Here is a 16729-nt window from a genome sequence, read left to right on the forward strand (position 1 = left end):
TCTAAAAGAGTTTATCTGTATGAGCCAATTAAATCAATTTTTTAAATATTTTATTTTTTGAATTTTAAATAATTTATTTAATTAAATTGAACTAGTCTCAGAAAATTATAATTTAGTTTTAGTCTCTAAAAAATTTTCCTCGTCACGTAAAAAAATAATATCAAATTTTTATGTGATAATTTTCGATTAAAATCTCAAATGAGTGAGATTTTTAATAAATAAATAAAACTTTTTTACCATTGACACCGCTCTTTCCACCTTCTATGTTTCTTCATTTATAGATTTCCACATACGTATATAATGGGTAAAGTATGGTCCTGATAAAACGTAAAGCAGAACAAATTAGTGAATGAATGATAAAAACTAAATTATCCCTATTGTCAGCCTGACCCGTCATTGTTCTTTTAAGTACCTACGTTCAATACTTGCATCTGGCACATTAATATGAGAATAAAACATCCAAATATTCTTTAATTACACGAAAATATTCAAAAAGAATCTGATCAAATCACACTGACACTTCAATCCAAGCAACATAATTCTATCGCATCATTATTTAGAAATCGAACTTACTAGTTATTAGGCCAGTTTGGGTTCAGGTTAACCAAAAAGATGGCGAATATGATGAAAAGCAAAACAACCTGCATTGGGTTTAAAATATACTAAGAATTAGTCGATGATTTCAAATTATAATATAAACACGATTGAAAAATGTCAAAATAACTCACCACAAACGGAGTGTAATTGGACTGATTCTCGATTATGTATGATTTCCTGATCAAAGACAAAAAAAGAAGTTGATATATATGAGGGAACGGAAACTAAAACCAAAACAAAATTTATGAGATCAGGAACAACTGCAAACCTTTTGTTTAGCACACCCGAGTCTCGGCAAGTCTTCAGGATTGAATCGAGTCGGCTCACGGTTTTTTGTGCATTAGGATCATTTTTGTCGACCTACAACGGCCAAATGCATGCATATGTTGACAATGATATGGAATTTGGAAAGGAACATGACACATCTGATGACAGTTTTCGGGGTTAGATACTTACCTTGGCTTTCAAAATGCAAGAAAAATCATAAAAAGCACCATAGACATCAGTCATTGATTTTGTTCGATCAATGACTTTCGCAGTTAAACCTGGAAATGAGGCCGAGATGAAATGAACATCGACCTGAAATACTGGACTAAAACTTAAGGTGTAAAGTTGATCGATCAAAGATCAAAGAAAACAATTCTAAAGACTATCTTACCGCGCCTCATTTTCACAACACCTCGGAAGACTTTGATGTTGTTGTAACACAAGGCTAGTGTTCCGATAGCCATGATCTAAGTATAAGCAAGACATCGAAAAAATTGGAGATGAGTTTGAATAGGACATTAATATTCGAAAACTCTGAGTTGATTTATCGCATTTCAAGCAAAAGATTAAAGACTGAAATGCAACTGAATGATATGCATGAATGAAGATAACAGATGGAATAAGAATTCTCGCCAACCTGAGGGATTGCACAAAATCGGAAAATTGCAGGGTCACGTAAAGCGGACATGTATTTCAGGCAATCATCAACATGTAGTAAAGCGTTAGTGACCATGTCATTCAAGCACTGCACCGCCTTGACCGAGTTTTCCTCGTCTTTCAAGTCCTGCAGGTGAAAATATAAGTCATACACATAGGGAAGTTACTCGAATGAAATTTGGTTACAACACATACCTCAAGTTTCTTGACGTATTTACTCCAAATCTGGCGTGGCCAAAACATGCGTGACTTCGGTATTTCATTGATATCCTCTAGATAATCTCGGATAATATTTGTTTTCTGTAGTTTGGTTAGATCCAAAATACATAGTTTTAGAATCGAATCTTCAAACATTAAAATCGAAGCATGAAACACATTGGTTCATTCGTATATTGCAGAGCAAATACCTGAAGAAACAACCCCATTGAATTGGAGAGCGATTCCGGAGCCAAATCTTCTGATCCATAGGCATGGAATAGCTTGGACAAACCTAATCCGACAAGTCCGGCTACATAGTGACAATATTCATCATAGTCATCAACTGTTTCGACCTGCGAAATAAAAAGACGAGTATTCATAAGTTTTATCACGTATCGAGCAAACTTAGTGGCTAAGTCGGAGAAATCAGTTCTTTTATATGGTATGAGACAATCTAGCAGAGATTAACCAGTAATAATACGGAATATGAATAGTCAGTGCCAAGTAAATCATGATCAGAATATGAAAATATCCACATCAGTAAAACTTATTCCGGTTTTTAGATAGTTTTTGTCGAAGGGAAAACCGCGAAATTTGTCAACCAAAATATAACCGAGCCTTTCGTTCCAACCCCTCAATGGGAAAACTTGACAAGGATAATAAGTAACAAACCTCCTTGCAAATAAATTTTGCCATCCCTGCTCCCATTCTTAGTGTAATATCCTCAATTGCCTCCTGATAACTGCAATAAACAATCGAGAACTACCGATTATTTATCGAAAATTGACAACCAATAAAAACTTGATACATGAATTTAAGATAACAAATGTTAACTAACCCTTTTTCGAGTTCCAGAAAAGCAGCAGACACGTGATGAAACTGATCCATGAGAACTTTGTATTCCTTTGTACCACCTGAAATGAGAGAAAGTTATGCAACTGAAAAACGAAGAATCTATTTCAGCACAGAAAGTTTATGTTACTCTGACTCTTCATTTTTTTCCAAAACACCTGTGTTTGATACCTTGTATCCAACCGATATCTGAAGACGGGTACAGTGTGTGATCGTATAAGGACTCTCCTAGTACATGGAAATCTTAAAAAGAAGTTGAATATACCTATGTCAGGCACATAGTTGCATCCGCTGCTACTCACAACTAAGTCTGAGTAACATAAGGTAACATGAGCCACTTAACATATTGCCAATGCTAAAGTGCTCGTTACAACATATTTGGACATGAAAATTTCAAAAAAGTTATAACTGGTATGTCAAACAAATACATACCCGAGGCCAAATAACATAGTAAATTGCTATTTTTCAGCTATTTCCAGAAAGATTAAAGACACTCTGTATATTAAGGAGGCAAATTTTCAACAAGCTCACAAGAAAAGTGCCAGTCGGGATCATATATGTGACGATAAAAATCTATAAGAATTGGAACTTTGACATCTGCTGCAACACTAGTATCATCCTCTGCAACAGAAAAAACGAACCATACCAATCAATGCCATGAATATATCAATGAACAGTTCATAAATAGTTCAGTTTCTATTTGTTTATTTTCGTTTATCAAGCTAAATAAATGAACATAAACAAGAATTTGAGGCTCATTTATCAAGCTAAAAGAATTTAACACGAATAATTTTAAAAAATATATATAAGAACAAAGATTCCTTTGTTCAAGCTCGGTTCTATATGTTTATGTTTGTTTATCAAGCCAAACAAATGAATATGAATATATCGATGAACAGTTCATAAATAGTTTGGTTTCTATTTGTTGATGGTTGTTTATCAAGCTAAATAAATGAACATGAACAAGATTTTGAGGCTCATTTCTTAACTGAACCTAACACGAACCTAACAAGAACAAGTTTAAAAATAAACTAATATGAACAGAGACTCCTTTGTCCAACCTCGGTTCATTCACAGCCGTGAATATATTGATAAACAGTTCATAAATCATTCTGGTCCTGTTCGTTTATCAACTAAATAAATGAATATGAACAATATTTTGAAGCTCCATTTATTAAACTGAACCGAACACGAACAAGTTCAAAAATAAATGAACATGACCAGAGATTCCTTAGTTCAAGCTCGGTTCATTTACAGCCATGAATATATCCATGAATAGTTCATAAATCGTTCTGTTTCAGTTTTTTTAGCTTCGTTTATCAAGCTAAATAAATGAACATGAAAAATATTTTGAGGCTCATTTATTAAACTGAATCGAACATATACAGAGATTTCGTCGGTTAAGCTCGGTTCATTTACAACCATGTTCTTAGTTAAATAGCTTGCAAAAGAAATTGAAGTGGATCAAGAATCACATGCAAAATCTTACAATAATTAGTGTGTAGAATTATCATGTAATGAAGCCAATACGTGAAAATGATTGATAATAATTTAGAAAATTCAGTAAGAAAGAAAGTATAAATGATGGAAAATAATATGAGATTGAAAAAAGGAAATTAAAATTTAAAAAAAAAAGAAGAACAAACCAACAGTATCAAGAGCTCGAAGAACCAAATAAAATATGCAAACCTGCAAAAAAATCAAAACAGCATAACTCAAGAAATAAATAAAAATTACAAAAAGCATCGAGAGAAAAAAAGAAGAAGCTAAATTCGCTTACTGCATGCCTAAGCTCTGTATCGAGCTGCTGAATAACAAGAGCGAAACTACGAGAAACTTTGTGAAGCATAGAGAAACAAAAACCCCAGTGAGGCTCCGATGGGATCTGTTTCTCGGCATTTCTCGCCGCCATTTTCAATTTCAACAATGGATAAAAATCATCTGGATGTTTCATCAGTGCTCCCAAACTCCCCATTTTGTTTTTGAAATTTTTAAACGCTTCAAAATCAGATCCAAAACAACAAAAAACAATATCGATTTTAAGGATCGAAGAAGGTTATTAGATTTCTATCTTTAAGAAGATGATGGCGCATTGGATTCTTGCATTTGATAGTTTTTTTTCTGGTGTCACTACCATACAAAAAAAAAAAAAGAGCTGTATTGAAATTTTTTTATTGAAGTGCAAATGTTTTGGTGGGTTTTCAAAATCGATCTTGGGGTTTAATTTTGAAGAAAAGAGTTTGGGAAAATGACATCTGAATTTGGATTTTTGGGATTGTTTTCCTCCTCTCTTTTTTCCCTTTTTGTAAATTCGCAAATTTGTGTGTTTAACAAAAATTGTGGAATACAAACGGACTACTACTGTCACGGGGAAAAGGTTAGGAACATGGACCATCAAATTTATAATAATAATAATTTAATTATGAAATAAAATATAATAAGATATGAAGAATATATGTCTATATAAAATTCAATTTTTATATATTAGATTATGATATATGCCGAAGAAATAATATAAAAAGGACAGATTTTTTAAATTTAAAATTAGTGATAAATATCATATTTACACATTAATTTTAATTTAATGTACAATTTGATACTTAAATTTTGATTTGATGTAATTATTCCCAATAAACTTAAATTATGGTTCATATGTGTATATGAAATTTTAATTTTGATTTCATTGTACATATTTAAAGAATACTTACATTTATTTTCATATCAGATTAATATAATAGTTTTTATATGTAATATATCAACATAAAATGATGTTGATTCGATAATGTTTTAATGATCTGTGAAAATTAAATCAAATCAAATTTTATGTATGACATTACACATTAAATCAAAATTTATGTATAGTATTGATGTTTATCCCTAAAAATTGTAGTATTTTCTGTTCAAATATTGGATAACAGCATCATGTAGGCTCATATATTAAGAGTTAGATTGTATTTTGCTCCCCATACTTAAAAAAAAATAAGCAGATTAGTCCCTATACATAAAGTCAAAGAATAAAGTAATTATTTCAATTACAATTTTCATTTATTTCTACTATTAAAAAATGATAATATTATACCAATAAAAATATGTACAATTAAAGGATAATATTAACATTGTAATTAATTATTTTTAATTATTCAATTTCAAATTTTACAGTAATTAAATTGTTTCGATCTTTTTAAAGGGACTGAATTATTGAATATCAAAATTAAAAAATAATTTATGTATGAAACTTTTTGAAAAATGATTAAAAAGTTATGCACGTTTGTCAAAAACACTTTCGTCTCAAGTCACCATTCTTTAGGAATCAGACTTCAAATTGGAAACCTACAGCTCATATTTTGTTTTTCGCAAGCCAATTCAAAACCCGTGCAATGGTGCATATAAATATTATATTATTTTTTAATTATAAGATAAATATAAAACCCTAAAAATAACACCAACAGCGTGACTCGAATTTATATTACAATTTGAGTAGTGAACAATTTTAATTATTAGAGCAACACACAAAATTTTTTATTAAATATAACCACTGAATGTACCAAAAAAATTGAAACCCACTCTTATAATAATAATAAATATATGAGTTGAAATGTATTTAATTATTATTATTTATAGAAAAAATAGTGTAAACATTATATAAAGAAAATTTTGTATTAAATATTTATGTTATATTTAAAATCTTTTATTTATTTAATGTCACAAGTTTAGAGGTAAATTTAGAAAATCTTTTAGCTGGAAATAGAATTGAATTATAAATTTTTAAGAGATTAAAATATAATTTTTAATATGCATCAGTTTATAATTTCATATTTTTTATAAAAATTAAAATAATCATTTTAAAAAGTTAAAATATAATTTAATAATTTTGAAAAGAGATAAATTGCATTTTTCTTTTTGGAAGTCATTTGCATTTGCCCTGACAAATAATACCAACTCGAATGAAAAACAATTAAAAAAAACTTTTTAAAATAACATTTTTTATAAAAAAGAAAAATAAAATTAAGCATAAAAATTATTTTTAAACTTACAATTTTATCATATTATTTAAATTTTATATGATTTTTTAATAAATACGTATTTTATATTTTTTAATTCATATAATAATTTAATATAGAATTAATAATGTACGATATTACTTCATTATAGATGTTACTAATGCAATGCTTTCAAACTATGAGTTTGTGCATTTTCTTAACATTTTAATGAAAATATATTCGAAATGGATGAAATCAAATTGATCGATTAAATTAATTGAATCGAGAATCGATCTACATATTAGTTTAGAGAATGATTTTGAACCAATCAAAAATCGATATAAATTACTTGAAACAATTAAAATTTTGATTAAATCAATAGTCAAACTGAATTTTTTTTAATTTTTAATGTTTTTAATCAAATTGATGGCAAGAACCATTCAATCACAAATCTATTTTTTAAAATATTAGTTTTAATATGAAAATAAGAAATAATTTGCCAAAAATCGTTGTACTTTCTATTTGAAAAAAAAAAAGTTGTTGGGATCATGTTAAAATTGCATATCAAATAGGTGTTTTATAATCTTTGACTTTCTCCTCTAATTCCTCAAGGTTTCTCTCTCTAGGGGCTGATGGTTATTGGGATCAGGGGCTTGGCCACGAATTTTTTTTTTAATTTCTTTTACTTTTAAAAGTTTTTAAAAATTTTAAATAGATAATCGAATTTTGTTTTGAAAAATCCCATCGTGCTTTTCAGAAATTTTAAATATTTTAATGGAACTTTTCTAAACAATTTTTATAATTTGTGATTAAATCTTTTAATTAGGCATGTCAAAATTTTCAAAATTTTTTAAAAAATTTAATAGACTCCAAAATTTAATATTGTTTCTCTCGCTTTAATGACAGTTAATTCTTTAATTCAAGAAACACACATCTATTGTGATAAATTTTTTAACTTAAAATAATTTGAATTTGTGTAAACCATAAATTTACGATAGACTGTATGATTATTTGTTAAAGATATATTAGAAGATATTCAAATCTTAACTCAGTTGATATTAGCATTGTTGTCAGAGTATGAGGATGTGATTCAAGTGCTTTGAAACACATTTATCCTCTTATTTGAGGGTAAGAAGAGATTATAAATAGCTCTAGGTATTATATATAAAAAAATCCATTGTAAAAGAAGTCACTAAACATTTTAAAAATATTCACTAAAGTAATTGAATTGTTAGAATCATTTATATATGACCTTCTTTATTCCTACTGTTTGCATTAATCCAAAGCTCTCATTTTCAGGGGTAAAACCAAAAATTTTCTTTTGGGAGGAGGGAGATTGAGTTATATATTTTTATGAATTAAAATACAATTTCACCATTGTATTGACATATATCTTTTTAGTTTTTAGCATGACTAAATCAATAATTTATTATTTTGAAGGGTCAAACTAGAATTTTACTATTTATTTACTTACAAATTTTATAAACTTTTAAGGGCTAAAAGCACAATTTTTCATTTAGAGAGGTCAAGCCCCTACCTCCTACCTCCTCCCTTCGGCCAATTCATTTCATTTTTCTTCTACAGTTTATTTCTTTTTTTATAAAATAATTTTAAATATCACAAGTTTGTGAACTAAAAATCTAAACAACTTTTTCTCTAATATACGACAGTAATTATAAAATCAAATTGAATATAAGATATATTATTCTACTTATCGATGAATAATTCACTATATCAATTGTTAAATATTCGTTTTAAGTTCATTAGCTAAACTTTAAAAAAAATTCAATAACTTAAATTTTCTTAAAAATAATTAAGTGAATTAAATAAAAAAATTTAGAATAATTTAGTGAAAGACTTTTATAACTCTTAACTAAAATTTATGAGTAAAATGTCCAAGAAACCAAGAATGAGTGTAGGTGCTCGGTTAAGTGGAATTATTTATATCTTCGGATATGAGAGACTGCGAGTTCGATTGTCGCAATATCCTTTCTCTTCAGTGTTTTTAGCCCTTTTTAGGGTTTGGTTAGCCTCCTCAGGGCTTAGGCTATAGCCTTTCCCATCTTCATTAAATGCCTGCTTATTTTTAGTGTTATTTTTTAGCTGATCGTATCAATGATTAAATCTGATAAAGCTCTATTTTATTTCATCATTTCTTCAAGTAGCTCAACACTATCAAATCGCCAAAATCTTCTACAGTCTTGTACACACCCTCACCTTCCCTTTCACACTATCCTTCTATGATAAGGAAGGTTCTAAGCCTTTCTCAAACCTGTTTTCTTTTTCTTAATAAAGAGATAGTGGCTAAATTTTAATTTTAATTCCTCTATTATTTTGAGATTATATATAACAAAAGTTAATTTTTAGTATTAATTTTTATATTTGGTTCAATTTTAAAGTTAAATATTTAATTTGTAATCTTTTATATAATTTTTCTTACAATATCATTAGTTAAATTTTTATTCATTTTAAAATATTGAAATGATTTTTAAAAAATTATTAACACAATTAGAATTCTCTATTAATTTCTCTATTAATTTCAAGTTGACAATAATATTATTTTTTATTGTATGAATAATAAGATTATTTTATTTAATTTTAAAATATAAGACTAATAAATTTAAAAAAATTATAAAAATTTTAAATGTATGAAAAATATAGAAATATGAGTATTTTAACCCTATATTTAACCCAAAAATAATTAATCTAGTGAGCATATATACATGGACATATATTCCATGTCTGAACATAAAAAGCCTTCCTCTTTTAACTCTAAAAAGTTGGTATATTTTCCATATTTGGTCGTAAATTGTTACCATACAAGCTCTCCTTTTTGGTTATAAAAAGATAGTTTCATTTCATTAGGCTTTTTCATGGGCACGGTGAAACAACCAGTGGTTTAAAGCAAAAAAGAAAATCCAAAAATGGGACAAACAAGTGAAACTCAGAGTTTAAACAATCAGAATATACAGAAGATAATAATAGAACTGTCACTGAGAAATACCGAAAGCTGCAATTTCCCATAAAATCTAATCTAAAGACATTGCAGAGAGACACAACAACAAAGAGCCGACCAGTGAGACCCCATACCAGGGTGGACCCCACCACCTGTTCTTTCTTTTTTCATTATACCATATCAAGAACCAGGTGACAAAGTCCACCCCCTTTGTTCCCATCGTCAAACCAAAAACATAACCAGAAACTGAACGAACAAAAGAGTTGAAATGAAAAAAAAAAAAAACCAACACTGTGTAGTTCTGTTTGTCCCCAACATCACCATGTCATGTCATGAGCTACTTAAGATTTGGAGTTAGTACACCAAGAGCCTATGCATCTTCCTACAACAGTTTCTTCAACAGGTTGCTTTGAACCATCACGTGCTGGGTTGAAGCACAACGGCTGAAAATCTTCACATGGAAACCCCATTTTTTCGAAGTGCTTCAGTAGCTCGTTAATGCCCTGTTGAATAATGTTTCATTCACCATAATAAGTGTGAAAATATTGAATTTATACATTGACTGTTTATATATATACCTGGAGTTTAGCACAATATATTTGACGAATCTTGTTTGACATGAAACACTCCCATTGCTTATCGTCACATGCATCATAAAACTTCCTGGCAGCTATTGGTGTGGTGAAGTTTACAAAAGCATAGCCTTTGTTTGACCTGGTGCTGCAACAATGGTGAACTAAAGTAAAGGGAAGAAATTGCAAGTAATGTATGTATAGCCTTTTTTTTATTTAGTGCTGCAACAATGGTGAACTCTTAAGGAAATTGCAGATAATGTATGCATAGCCTTTGTTTGATTTAGTGCTGCAACAATGGTGAATTCAAAGGGAAGTGATAAAATTGCAAATAAAGTTGGTATGTGTGTATGAAGGGATGTGAAATTTGGTAAAAACATACACAAAGTCTATAGGAAGATACAAGAAATCATAAGCTGACAATGAAGGTTCTTCATTATTTGCATTGGATTTTGCCTCTCGATTTGTAACCATGCAATGCTGGTCAAGAAATTCCTTCAACATCTCTCTTCTACAAAAGAACCACAAATGGAAAATCCTCAATTTTAGTTCCTTGAAGTTTTTAAAATTATAATTCCCAAAGATGAAAAAAAAAATCAGTTTAATCCTTTTAAAATTCTAAAATAAATATATAAAAATAAAATTTTACTTTTGACCCCTTAAAATTTTCATAATATACTTTTGGCCCCTCAAAAGGCAAATTATCAATTTAGTCCCTTGAAGTTTTTAATATTATATTTTAATTTAATAGTAAAAATACACTTTGACCTCCATAGAGATGAAAAATTTCAGTTTAATCCCCTTAAAATTCGAAAATAACAAGCATGTACAAAGATAAAACCACTTTTGACCCATTAAAGTTTCATAATTTATTTTTAGCCCCAAAAGGGGAAATTGTCATTTTAGTCCCTTTAAGTTTTTAAAATTATAAGTTAATTTAAATGGTAAAAATATACTTTGGCATCCCCAAAGATAAAAAAATTCAGTTTAATCCCTTTAAAATTCTAAAATAACAAGCATATAAAAGATAAAATTATACTTTGACCCCTATAAATTTTATAAACTTATGGTTTCGTCCCTGTGTAGGTGTATTCAACAAAAAAAATTGCAAAAGAAAAAAGCAACGATCATACGTGTATCTGACGGGAATGTTCTTGATCATGATCGTCGTCTCACTGCCACCAGATTGGAGTGGAATCAATGGCTGTTTCTCACCACCAGCCCAATATTGAACCTTCCTTGTACACTCAAACGAAGCTTGATCATCATCATCATCATCACCATTAAAACAAGGCTTAGCCCTCCATTCTTTCTTACGAGCTGCTCGAGCAGCACCACCGCAACCTCTTCTACCTTTCCAATGATACTTATTTCTATTGAAACCCTTCTTAGCCTTGAACGGTTCAGTCACCAGCACAACATCCGTCTCCAGGGACGAGGAATGGGGTAGTACTGCATTTTGGTGGCGTGGTGGTGGTGGAGCTGTGAAAGCAAAGGGGTACTGAAGAGGTAGATAATAATAGAGGAGATTATAGGGTGGGTTTATGGTTTGTAAAATGGGAAAACTAGGAGCTGGAACCAAAGTGTATCTTGCTGGAAAAAACTCTGGGGCTTCTGGGTTTAAGCTAAAGCATCCGATCTCCATTTTGTGGGGAAATTTTTGATCAGTTCTCACTGCCATTTTCGACTGTAAACTGTAGCGGGGGTCGTTCCAAAGCAGTGAACACTGAGAGACAATGGCTAATGGGTGTCTACGTATGTATATATAGTAGTACCCCTAATTCCCTTTTCTTTTTCCTCTTTTTTTTTTTGTTTTTGTTCATCAATAATATAATATTATTAATTGATCATTTATAAATTTCGCTTTATATTACAAATTCTTAATATTTATATATAGTACAGGTACTCTATATTCTAAAATTAATCATAATTTTAAAAAATTTAATGAGTTGTCAAAAATATTAGATTTCTTTCCTTATTTGACATTGAATTCTCAGGGATACCCGCACATTTACAACTCAGAAGGGTTCCATACATTCCTCGGGCCGACCCATCAAAAATGCTCATCAACTTAATATTCGTATGAATCCGCGTGAACCTCACTCCTTAACTGTTATCAATAAGCTTAATTACTATGTCCCGTCTAAAGTGATTGACAGCTTATCCAATCGCCACTCTACCTAAGCCTACCGTGATAGATCACTTAACCTCTTATGTCTAGTCCACAACGGGGCTCTACATGTGACACCTCGGGATCACAATTAAGAGAATAAAAACCATCAACTATACCGAAAAAATGGATCCCATCTCTCTCTCCTCCTCCTTTCAATCTTAAACCTTCTTGCCTAACTCTAATTTTATCTTCACTCGGGACACCATTCATAGTGACTCTTCCCCTTCTACCCAACGAGATGAACCATTTCAGGTCCGCCCTATTTAGATTCAAACATCAATACATATAAGAATACGATATATTTAAAATAGGTAACATAACTTTTAAACACGAACTTACTATTTGAATTTGAAATAGTGAAAAGCTAATACTTGTAAATTTTAATAAATTGAATTCAAGCTATTCATACAAAAAAAACACAGGTACATATTCAAATGTTGGTCAACGTGCCAATAAGACTTCAACATTAAGTATTGAGTATCCACATTTGAATCCCACCTTGCATTAATATCGTGTATGGCTTTTAATTCGAATTATTCAAATTCTTAATTTATTTGTATTGATTTAATTTTAAATTGTAATTTTTCAAACAAGCATTTCTGTTTTGTACTATGATTATACTATATTTGTACTTGTACACTTTAAAAAAAATTGCAATTGCACTTTAAGTATGACAATAATGTTCATTGAGCTATCATATATCAAATCTCATGTATGCATGCTAAAAATAGTATATCACATATCATATTCACATATTTTCGCATATTACTTGCTGTAATAGCATCACGCAACACAATCCAACTTACTTAGGCATGCATTCTCAACAAAAGCAACAAGTATGAGAAATACTCACTCTCGGAACTTATGATAGGGGTTTAGGCTAATCTTAAGCTCCCGATTAACACTCGACAATCACGCTTCCGCTTACTAACTGAAAGTTCAAACAAGTTTTTCCTTACATTTAGACTTGCTCGTAGTGGCTATCGATTGATCCGACACTTTGCACCCACTACAAAACAGATTCCAAACTCATTAAAAACAGTATTGATAGAAAGAAAAACACAAATCAAGCCTCTCATTTCTCACTACTGAAAACTATCTAGTTTTGCCGAAATTGAGGTTTTGACATTATAATATCGTTTCTAATCCTCAATTGCGATTTGGAAAATCATAAATATAATTTAATTTCAGTTCTAAACCATTAATTTTACCTAAATCCACAGTTCTCGAATTTTCAGAAATTCGAGTTTTCAAGAACATGTAAAAGAGGGAAATACTTGATTCTTAAAATTTTGGTAATGGCCTATAAATTTGAGATGAAATACTTTCTAATTGGGTTAGAATGAACTCAAAATTTGTCAGAGAGCTAAAATGATATCTATACTTACTTTAGTATCGATACCTAACACATGAATATCGATAATCTACTTGTAGAGTATTGATACTTACTTTGGATTTCAAAATTGTTCAAAATGGTCCTTAATTCTCGAATAATTCTATTTCTATTATTTATTAAAATGTCTAATTAGTCATGTTTTCATCTCTAATGGTTGGATGTGGTAGTCATTGCTCTTATATGTTATTTTGTATGTATCTATATAAGAACTGGTAATTGTTGTAGCATCTTGTAATTTGGGTCTGACGACTGGACTAAATAAGAAATGTTAAAAAAATGGTTAGTATATGTTAAATAAGTTTCAGGTTAATTAAATATAAACATTTATCATCTAAGTTAATAACCGTACTGACAGAAAAACTGATAAAATTAATAATATTTTTTGAGATTTAGTGAAACAAATTTAGAATTTGGATCATAATTTAAATACGTTTATGTAATTCTTTGCTTTTTTAAGGTAAACTACACTAAAGTTACTAAGTTATTAGTAAGTTTACATTTTAATTTAAGTTACTAAATTATTCGAAAGTTTTAATTGAAGTCACTAAATTATTCGAAAGTTTTTATTTAAGTCATCAGGCTATTAATTTTTTTTATTTATAAAAGTTTGACTGGAGAGCTTCAAGCGATGATTCAATGATCAGTACAATGGATCAATACCCATCGATAAGTAAAACAACATATATTAGATCCAAGTCAATTTGATGGTCGGTGTCAGAGATCAGAAAGTTGTTTAACGAAAAAAAAATCGACTTGTAAAAGAGAAAGGAAATTGGAGCTTTCCATTAGTGCAAGCGATGCAAACAAAGAAAGCCGTATAAGTTATAACAACGGTTTTAAGAGTCTAATGACTTAAATGAAGACTTTTAAATAATTCAATGGTCATTTTATAACTTTTTGAATTGAGTGACTAAAATGTAAATAATTACAGATCTTGAGATTAAATTTTGGGGGTTAAGTTAAATTTTCAAAAGTTAGAAGTTTAATGAGAAATTAGGGAAATGGGGATCTAATTATTTTTTTTGTGATTAATAAAAATTTTAAAAAATTTGAAATATTTTATTCATTTTAAAAAATTAAAAGAAAAAAAATTTAAACTTTTATAGAGTTTTTATCAAGCTTAATCTAGCATTGCTTCTTAAAAGTATTTTTAGACCAGAAAACACGTTTGAGTAAAAATTAAAATATTCTACTATTGTTTTTGGCTAAAAAAATGTTTTTACAAAGCATTTTTATCCTATAAACACATTTGAAAAATTCAAAAATATTTTGTTTATTTTAAAAGTATATTTAAAAATAATATTAATTTGACCTTTCATCTTTAAGCATAAACCTATTAATAATTTAGTTCAAGGCGAGTGTAATTTTATTTTATTTCTATGAGCAAGAGTTGTGAACTCATCATCCATTTATTTATTAAAATATTTATTAACTGTTATGAAGATTATTATTAAAAACTATAATAATTACTTATAAATGCAAAACAGACGGCAGGAAGAGCGTGAAAGAATGCGAGTGGTAAAAGAAAAGCATTGTGTCAGGGAAAGATATTGGTGATGATTATTAATAAAGAGGAGCCAATGGAGGGGAAGATTTGGTAGGATAAATAAAAAGTTAATACAAAAGATTGTCTGTATCTTAAGCTTGAGAGAGACCTGGGTGATGTGAGACACTGACGGCGAATGTTCCCTCTTCATTTATTACAATTAGACATCTTTCAATTTTTTAATTTAAATAATATAATCAAATCGGAAATTTATTTAGAATATTAAAGTAGTTTTTACTTTTTTTAGTTCGTTTAGAAAATTAATGGACAGTTTTTCGTTACTTAAAAAGAGTACTTTTTACTCTAAAAGTATTTTTGAAAGAAAAGTTATGAAGAATAAGCTATTTTTTGCTAAAATTTTTAGCTTTTTAGAAGTATTTTTGAAAAGAAGCTGAAAAAGAGAAACTAAAAATTTTAGTTTTTCCTCTCCCAAAAGTACTTTTAATGCTTAATTACTTTTTCACCTCTCCAATAACACGATATTTTTATTTTTTTCTTTGGTGTTTAATTATAATTGTGTTAAAATTATTAATTAAAAATAAAAACTATTTTTTAATATACTAATTACAAATATTTAATGGTTATATTTAAATATTTAAAATATAGTTTATATATTCTAATTAAATTTTATAAATAATTAATATTTATTTATTTAAAATATTTAAAATTTATATTTCATATATTAAAATATTAACAACAAGTTATAATAATTTTTTTATATTCTTACTAAAATATAATAATATTAACTAATTTGAATATTATTTAAATGTATATTTGTTACTTGATAATAATATGTTTAAAATGGACATTTTATTTCTTAAAAGTACTTTTTGACAGTAATGCTAAACACTCAAATTTTAAACCAAATTTTTCAAAAATACTTCTGAAAAATACTTTTTCACCGCACTTTTCAAAAACACTTTTTAAAAGAAATGAAAAACTCGCCCTAAAACGAACTGCAAATGATGCCTTATATGTATAGTTCTTCCCTTTGGTTTGGGTCATATAAGTTTTTATTCTATTTGTGTTGTAAATGTTAATGTCAGATAAAGTGATGGTCGGATAACCTTTTGGTATTGTCATAATTATTTATAGTTACATAAGTGTGTATTTGTATTATATTTTGATTGTATAATATTTTTAAAAAAATATTATTTTAAAGTGAGTGGTTTCTTATACAATATATTAAATCAAAATTTTGTCGCTATTTTTTTAAGAAAAAAATTAAATATATTATATGTCATTCTCTCGTTAAAACTTTATTTGAGATGACGATTTTTCTATGTGATTTTTAATAAATAATCTTATTTTTAATATAATATGAAAAATGGTGAACTTTATAAACAATTTTTTAATCGAGTATAACTGAAAATGAGTGAAACGATGTTCAAGGGTCGGATCAAACTGAGACTCAATTCAAAATAATATTAAACTCAATTTTAAGGCTGACCTGCCCAAATGGCTCATTTTGTTGATAAAAAGAAAAGCAAGTTTTTAACATTTTTATTTAACTATAAAAATATATAAGTGTTAAT

The 16729-nt window shown here is 28.6% G+C and overlaps 2 protein-coding genes across 4 annotated transcripts; both read right to left on the reverse strand.

Moving 5' to 3' along the window:
• Positions 1 to 92: 92 nt before the first annotated feature.
• Positions 93 to 4934, reverse strand: LOC107928928 (squalene synthase 2). 3 transcript variants are annotated; one of them, XM_016860235.2, is made up of 14 exons: positions 4352 to 4934; positions 4218 to 4260; positions 3103 to 3192; positions 2558 to 2633; positions 2392 to 2461; positions 1929 to 2072; positions 1717 to 1821; positions 1502 to 1648; positions 1256 to 1331; positions 1054 to 1142; positions 866 to 957; positions 729 to 774; positions 574 to 641; positions 93 to 317 (listed from the first exon to the last, which is right to left on the reverse strand). In XM_016860235.2, coding segments are annotated over exons 1-14 (1242 nt in total). In that variant the 5' UTR covers positions 4547 to 4934; the 3' UTR covers positions 93 to 316. The 3 variants fall into 3 exon arrangements, 2 of the variants coding, with proteins under 2 accessions (XP_016715724.1, XP_016715723.1); XM_016860234.2 differs by having other exon boundaries at positions 1054 to 1184; XR_001692731.2 differs by lacking the exon at positions 93 to 317 and having other exon boundaries at positions 526 to 641; positions 1054 to 1176.
• Positions 4935 to 9576: 4642 nt separating this feature from the next.
• On the reverse strand, positions 9577 to 11789 carry LOC107928831 (protein terminal ear1 homolog). Its single transcript, XM_041086600.1, has 4 exons — positions 11213 to 11789; positions 10462 to 10590; positions 10086 to 10227; positions 9577 to 10010 (listed from the first exon to the last, which is right to left on the reverse strand). The coding sequence occupies exons 1-4, from the start codon at positions 11758 to 11760 to the stop codon at positions 9849 to 9851; spliced, it is 981 nt and encodes a 326-aa protein (XP_040942534.1). The 5' UTR covers positions 11761 to 11789; the 3' UTR covers positions 9577 to 9848.
• Positions 11790 to 16729: the final 4940 nt, after the last annotated feature.

Source organism: Gossypium hirsutum, chromosome D01 (assembly GCF_007990345.1).
Source record: "Gossypium hirsutum isolate 1008001.06 chromosome D01, Gossypium_hirsutum_v2.1, whole genome shotgun sequence".
Classification (NCBI taxonomy): Eukaryota; Viridiplantae; Streptophyta; class Magnoliopsida; order Malvales; family Malvaceae; genus Gossypium; species Gossypium hirsutum.